The following is a 7,215-nucleotide window of genomic DNA, read 5'->3' on the forward strand; positions in this document are numbered from 1 at the left end:
TGTGTCCTTCCTCCCTGGACAGACTCCACGAGGCAAATGGGCCATTGGTTCCACGGCTGCTCAAGCCAGGCTCATCTTCCCAAAGGCGCCCATGTGATTTGGTGACAAATCCTACCAATTTGTCAGTACACTTGTCCCAAGTTTAAAAGCCAGTTGTTGGAAGGATTGTTGGCAAATAAGGAAGTTGCTGTCGATGCAAAATGTCAAAATACACCAACGTTTCCTGGATGCTTGCTTTGTGCTCGGCCCTGGGCTAAGCGCTGACCACATCCTCCTCCATTAGCTCCTCATATCAACCCGAGGAAATGATGGCATTACTATCCCTTTTCTACAGGTAAGGGACTGAGCCTCAGGTAGGTTAACTCACTTGCACAATCACTCTGCTAGTGCACTCTGCTAGTACACTAGTTAACTTACAAATACATTTGTTTATGCCCAATTTTTAATAGTATTAAAAAATAAAGGGAATTTACTGGCTCTTGAAATTACAAAGTCTAAACTTCAGAGTTGATTTGGTTTCCAACAGTCATCAAACTCTTGATTTCTCCCCATCTCTCTGGTCTGCCTCATGATACAAGGGCACCCCCCTCAGCGTGGCAAGATGGCTGCAGCAGCACACATCACATGTCCAGAAGGAGAAAGACAAACATCATCTTTTCCAAAATCCCCTGGCAAACTCCTTCTCTAGGCTCAGTGGCCCTAACCAGGCATCCCACCACTCCAGAATTGTGCCCTTGGAGCCAGTGGTGTCTCTAACCTCCCAAACTCAAGGACCACAGGGGGAGTAAAAAACAGGCTTGCTTCCAAAAGCAACGGATTAAATGTTAGAGAGGAGTCATCACAACTAGAATGTTGTGGAGCAATGAATTGAACCCAGCCCTGTCTGTTCATTCAAACAGTATTTACCGCACCCTTGCTGTGGGTCAGGCACAATTTAGATGCTGGAGACACAAATCTGAAGGCTTCTTGCCCTCCCATCCTCCCGCTGCTGGCTCTGCTGCCTCTCAGGCTTAAAGCCTTGTATTTTCACCAGAACTTAGCGCTAGTTTAATGTCCTCCTAACCAGCTTTTGTAGGACTGAAGTGGCTCTGTGACTCCAGGCTGTCATTTAATTTCTGTCTCTCGGCCTCCTCGTCTATAAAGTCAGGAATAATGATACCTCCCCCGAAGCTATGAGAATGAAATGACAAGGGCTTACATGGGAAACATAAGGAAACTTAAAAGCAGTGCGACATCCAACCCAGTGGACATGCTGGTCAACTCTCATTTTCATTCTAGAGATTCGGAGTTTTGTACATTAAACTCCAATTTCACTGGCTCGGGCTTTGTAAAGTGTGAATATGGCTCCAAAGATGCGAGTTCAATTCACCTTTCTACTTAGCCTGCAACTTATTTGTTTATAATCCACACTTTTCATTGGGGGCGGAGGGGTCGCCTATACGGAAGAGCCCACCCAGTTTCTAAACCTGTCCTGAACACTTTCCCTGAGGAAAGCAGGCAAAGGTGCGCCCTAGCGTAGCCAAGGTTGGGGGAACGCACACACTCTGAAAACGCGGCGGCGACAAGAAACTTATCATGCCCGGCGGCTTTCGCGCAGCCGCGAGACAGACCCGCCCCGAGAGTCGGGGACGGGACTTGAGAAGCTTCGTCCAATCAGAGACCCCGCCTAACATCGGGCCGGAGTCTGTGACCCAGATTGACCAATGAAGACTCGAGTGAGGATTTGCCGTGGTCTTCTGGGAAACCGTCCCTCCCGGAAGCCGCCTCGCCTCTGCCACACCTGGGCGGGGCTAGCCTGCGGTCCGCCGTCCCACTGGCTGGCACAGCTGCCCGTCAAGGGGCGGGGGCGGAGGCCGGGCGCTATCCTCTGCGCGGAGCTGGCGGGCCGCGCGCGGGAGGCAGCGTAGGCGCCCACGGGACCAGGCGGTTGCTGGGAGGAAGGGGTTCGTTGGAGGCGGCTCTTCCTGGGCCGCCTCGGGCGAGCAGCGGAGGAGCACGGAGCCTCGGCGGGCCCGGCCCAAAAGTCCGCTGTGCCGCGGCCCGCGTGACCGGAGCCGCCCAAGCCGACCTGCGCCGACCCGTGTCGTTTCGCCCACGCCTACCCGGCTGACTGAGGCCCAAACTGTCCGGTGCTGACTAGGGCCGCCGCCCCGCTGTCACTTCTGCGTAGGTAGGTGCCCCACGCAGGTCGGCGCCCCCCACTCAGGTAGGTGACCCCCACCCAGCGCAGGTAGGTGCCCTCTGGGCAGGTAGGTAACCCCGTGCAGGTGAGTGCCCCCTGCTCAAGTAGGTGACCCCCGCGCAGATGGATGACCCCCGCGTAGGTAGGTGACCCCCGCAGGTAGGTGCCCCCGACTCAGTTAAGTGATCCCCTCCCAGCGCAGGTAGGTGATCTCTGCGCAGGTAGGTGACCCCCTGCAGGTAAGTGACCCCTGCTCAAGTAGGTGACCCCCGCGTAGGTCGGTACCCCCCAGCGCAGGTAGGTGGCCCCCGTGTGGTGGGGATGCCGGCTGGTCCCGCAGCGGGTCTTGGGCCAGTCGCAGACCCGCAGGAACGACCTCCCTCCCTGCGGACGCCCGGGCGGGCAGCTGGTTGAGCTGCGTTCGGGAGGCGGAGGCCCGAGGTGCTGGGGAATCGCGTGGACGCCGGTTGATGGGGAGTCCAGCGAGTGAGACGGGCCCGCAGGGGGAAATGACAAATTGGCTGTCCTGGAACCTTGAGCCCCAGACTGGACCCCAGAAGGGCAGGAGCCAGTGAGAGGACCGCGTCGTCCCAGCAACAAGTTCTTGTAGTGACAGATCAGGGGTGTGACCTCCATCCACACGTAAGTTTTCTTTTCTCATTAGCCAAGTTGTTACAGTAACTAACACCCTCATCCATTCTCGGTGACCATTAAAGGACGTGGTGTACGAATGTAAAGCACTAGGAAATAGGAGCTTGGAGTGAGTGTTTGCGAGGCTGGACTTGAGGTCCCTGAGCGGGTGGCTGGACCCCGCATCAGCGCTCGTTACCCAGCCCTGCTTTCTAGGTGGGAGCTCCTGCCCAGCCTGGCTAGTTCTCTCCTGGAGGCTCAGGCCTACACCTTTCTCAGCCCTTAAGAGTGCCTGACTCCTTCCCAACCCTGCCTGGGATCTTTTATCTCTTTCATAAGATGATTTTTTTTTTTAATTGTTGAAATTAAAAAAATATATTCAGTATTTAAGTTTGTAAATCTAAACCCATCTACTATTTTAGTAATGTTGTTCTCTGTTGGATTTTTGTTTAGTGAAATATTTTAATCGTGCCAAAAAGAATACAGCTATAATAGTTGTATAATACCTTGAAAAAAGGTAATAATAATTTTTCTTTGTGCTTTTGGACCTTTTTTTAAGGAAATGTGACATTTCAGCTACAGTTGAAATTCTAACTTGCTGCCACCACCCCGCACCCCATAGAATTTCTTCCATCTGGCCTGTCTTTCCTCGGCTCACGGGGCTCCCCTGTGCTCCCAGGAGCTCGGCACCAGCTTAGCTTCTTAGAGCCCGTCATGAGGACTGTGGCCACCATGTTGGTCCCGTCCTGTCCTCATGGCATTTGTTCTCTTACCCTCTTAGGAAACCTGCCTTCTCCCTCACAGACCCCGTAGGTGAGGTGAGGATAGACTGATTGGCCTTTGTTGGGCCACTGTTCCCTTCCCCAGGGTGCAGCGTCTTTACCCTCTTCTCTAATTTTTTATTTTTGGCCGCACCGCACAGCATGTGGGATTTTAGTTCCCCGACCAGGGATTGAACCCGTGCCCCCTGCAGTGGAAGCTTGGAGCCCTAACCACTGGACCGCCAGGAAAGTCCCTTTGCCCACTTCTCTAGGGCAGTCACAGCTGTTCCATGCTTCCAGGAAAAAGCGGCCTTCCACTATCAGATGTACTACAGCTTATAAAACGAAACCGTTAAAATTCATAGTAATAGCTACCATTGCAGACCATGTGGGTCTCAGGCTTTTTAACTAAGCACGTGGTGTACACGGCTTCTTTTCATCCAACATTGCAGTTATGCACAGCTGGGGATGGTCCCGTTTAAAGTGAGCAAACTGAGGCCTAGTCAGACCAGGCGTCAGCAACAGTGTGCGCCTAGAATCATCTCTCCACCATGTGTAGTTGTTCTGCCACCAACAGAGGAGGAGGAGTATTCATTTGTCTGGCAGGATGGGCAGTGGCATTCACACAGGGTCTCTTACACCTTCCTGCCCCACAGCCCGGCTCCCCCAGGTACAGGAAGCACCTGAGTGGAGGCTTTCCTCAGCGGGGCCAGAGATGGCGTCCGTGGACTTCAAGACCTACGTGGACCAGGCCTGCCGCGCCGCTGAGGAGTTCGTGAATGTGTACTACACCACCATGGACAAGAGACGGCGGCTGCTGTCCCGCCTGTACATGGGCACGGCCACCTTGGTGTGGAACGGCAATGCCGTTTCGGGACAAGAGTCCTTGAGTGAGTTTTTTGAGATGCTGCCTTCCAGTGAGTTCCAAATCAACGTGGTAGACTGCCAGCCCGTTCATGATGAAGCCACCCCGAGCCAGACCACGGTCCTCGTGGTGATCTGTGGGACAGTGAAGTTTGAGGGCAACAAACAGCGGGACTTCAACCAGAACTTCATCCTGACAGCCCAGGCCTCGCCCAGCAACACGGTGTGGAAGATTGCCAGCGACTGCTTCCGGTTCCAGGACTGGGCCTGCTAGTGGCATGGGGAGACACCCCCAGACTGAGCTCTGTGCTCCCTCGAGTCCCAGGGGCCCTTTTCTCGGCGTACACTTGTTTGTCATAGCTGCCTTTCCAAAGTAGTAAAATTCTCTATTTTTCTACTTGCCCAGTAGAGACCCTGTCTCTGGAAATTCTGATGAATAAAACGATAATATGAACGTTGCTTCTTTTCCCCTCGCCTGATGTGTTTGGTAGGTTTTGGGGAGGGGCAGCAAGAGAAGGAGGGTTAAAGGCAACAAGCTCAGCAGAAGGCACTGCAGAGGCTGAGGTCCAGGGCCGAGCACCTGCCCCAGGCACAGGTGTGCACACAGGTGTACGGGAGCCGGGCTCACAGCCTGCGCACACAGGAATCGGTTGGGACACTTTGAAAAATCACCAGGCTGCACATCCCGGACCAACTACTTCTGGATATCTGAGGGTGGGGCTGGCATTGGCATTTTACAAAAACAACCTAGCTGTCCATTAAGACACTTTAGAGCACATCAGAATCTCCTAACGAGGTGCTGGGAGTTACATGGATGAGAACAGGTGAGATACCTGGAGTTAGCTAATAATTGCTTGTAAATGAAGCAGCTACATTGACTACTCCCTTACAAAGAGAAGGAGGAGAACTGCTTTTAAGAGGAAGGAAGTACTGAGGTGGGGCTGGGGGGCATCAGAATCGGATGCTGGTTTTATTGACCCTGAGGACCAACTCTAACTGCATTTCTCCAAAGTAAAGAAAGAGAAGAAACCTAGAAGTTTCCATCATCCTTTGATTAACAGATGAGATATTGTGGACACGTGGCTTCCCCGGTAAATCTGTGACAAAAGGTCGGGCTAGGGGTGTGGGTTAGGATTAGGAATGGGGGAATTTGATGTGTAGGCTGCACAGATAGCAGGGACCTCTAGCCTGGGGCTGTGGCGTCCACTTGGGATGGCTGGGCAAGGTGGGCATTGCTGCTGTGTCGGGAAGGATCTCACTCCCCTCTGATAGAGCAAAGGGGCCTGACGCTGGGGATTGGATGGAGAGCTGGTGGGACACGAACAGGGCAGGAGGCAGGACAGAGGCTGCTGTACGGGGGGCAGCTTGTACTTAAGGGCAAGCCCTGGTCAGTTTTCCTGGCTGAGATGCAGGCCTGAGCCTGGAGCCCTGCCTGGGGATTGTCTCGGGCGCTGGGTGATTTGGCCCCTGGAAGAGGCTAAGAGGAAGGCGGACATGGTCCCCAGGGTTCATAGAGTTCCTAGGAGAGCAAGAGCCCCCCCCAGAGCAGGAGGTCCATTCTCCAAGGCCAGATCTCAGCAGTGTTGGGGGCCTCAGAAAACCCACTCAAGTGCCCCAGGAGAGAAAAGATCCCAGGTTCAGAGACAGCCAACTCCTCTTACAGAATGCTCCCTTCCAAAGGCTCATGACTGAGAAACTCAGGGGTGATGGAGGTGGGCACGGGGGGCCAGAGGGGCTCCAGCCCGGCTGAGGGGGTCCAGGCACAGAGCCTTCTAACACTTGAGGCTTTGGGGGTATTTAGGTGAATCCAGGACTGCCTTATCTACAAGTAAGCACCACATGTCATCAGGGTGTCCCCACCGAAGGGCATGAACTGCCCTCTGACCCCATCCCACTGAGAGCTCGGTCAGACATCACTTGCTCTGTGGGTGGACCGAGCACCCTGGTTTGCCCAGGACTGGGGCTTCCCAGATGAGGCTGTCAATGCTATGATCAAGAAAGTCCCAGGAAAACTGGAACTAGCTGGTTACCCTACCCTCAGCCCAATTTCTGCCACAGACTAGTAAACTCTAAACAGTATGGTGGCCTCTAGAAATAGGCAAGGAGCGGAGTGGGGTGGGCCCATTAGTGCTGGGAGCAGGCGGGCATCAGGCTGTCCCACTGGGCCTGGTGAGTGGACATGTCCCCCGGCCACTTGAAATGTGGCTCGTGTGACTGGGGCACTGGGTTTATACTTTAGTTAATTTCAACTTGAATAGCCATGGTGCTTGGTCCCTGTTGTACTGGTGCAGAGATAAAGAGGAATGCTGGTCCGGAGACAGGTGGCTGGGAACCCGGAAATGAGTGTGGCCAGGGCCTAGGCGCAGGCCCAGGCGACAGAGGGGACATGTGCCCCTTCTTAGCTGGAATGGGCCTCAGAACTGACCAGGTTGACATGAAGCACAGATCCCCGCTGCCGTCTCCTAAGGAGAAAATTTTCTCCTGCCCATCAGGAGGCGAGGCCAGAAAGACCTTGTTCCTCGACTTCCCAAGCACATCAGTGTTACTGAACTCAGCTCCAGATGCTCAACGCTTGAAAATCAATACTCGAGAGGGAAGTGTTGGTAGAAATGGAAAATGTTGTTTTGATCAGAAAGATGGCAATCTGGGGAGAAGGCAGACTCGTGTCCTTGAAATCCACCTCTAAAGATGCTGCTCCGCCATGAAAGGTTTTTTTTTTAAATTCTTTTTTAAAAATTATTTTTTATTTACTTATTTTTTTGGCTGCGTTGGGTCTTC

General features: G+C 53.5%; 1 protein-coding gene across 3 annotated transcripts; it reads left to right on the top strand.

Annotated features, from left to right (window-relative positions):
* Positions 1 to 1,852: 1,852 nt before the first annotated feature.
* Positions 1,853 to 4,905, top strand: NXT1 (nuclear transport factor 2 like export factor 1). Of its 3 annotated transcripts, none has more exons than XM_055083123.1 (2): positions 1,853 to 2,206; positions 4,230 to 4,905. In XM_055083123.1, the coding sequence occupies exon 2, from the start codon at positions 4,289 to 4,291 to the stop codon at positions 4,709 to 4,711; it is 423 nt and encodes a 140-aa protein (XP_054939098.1). In that variant the 5' UTR covers positions 1,853 to 2,206; positions 4,230 to 4,288; the 3' UTR covers positions 4,712 to 4,905. The 3 variants fall into 3 exon arrangements, with proteins under 3 accessions (XP_054939098.1, XP_007100571.1, XP_007100572.1); XM_007100509.3 differs by having other exon boundaries at positions 1,854 to 2,170; XM_007100510.4 differs by lacking the exon at positions 1,853 to 2,206 and adding an exon at positions 2,216 to 2,824.
* Positions 4,906 to 7,215: the final 2,310 nt, after the last annotated feature.

Source organism: Physeter macrocephalus, unplaced genomic scaffold, assembly GCF_002837175.3.
Source record: "Physeter macrocephalus isolate SW-GA unplaced genomic scaffold, ASM283717v5 random_567, whole genome shotgun sequence".
Lineage (NCBI taxonomy): Eukaryota > Metazoa > Chordata > Mammalia > Artiodactyla > Physeteridae > Physeter > Physeter macrocephalus.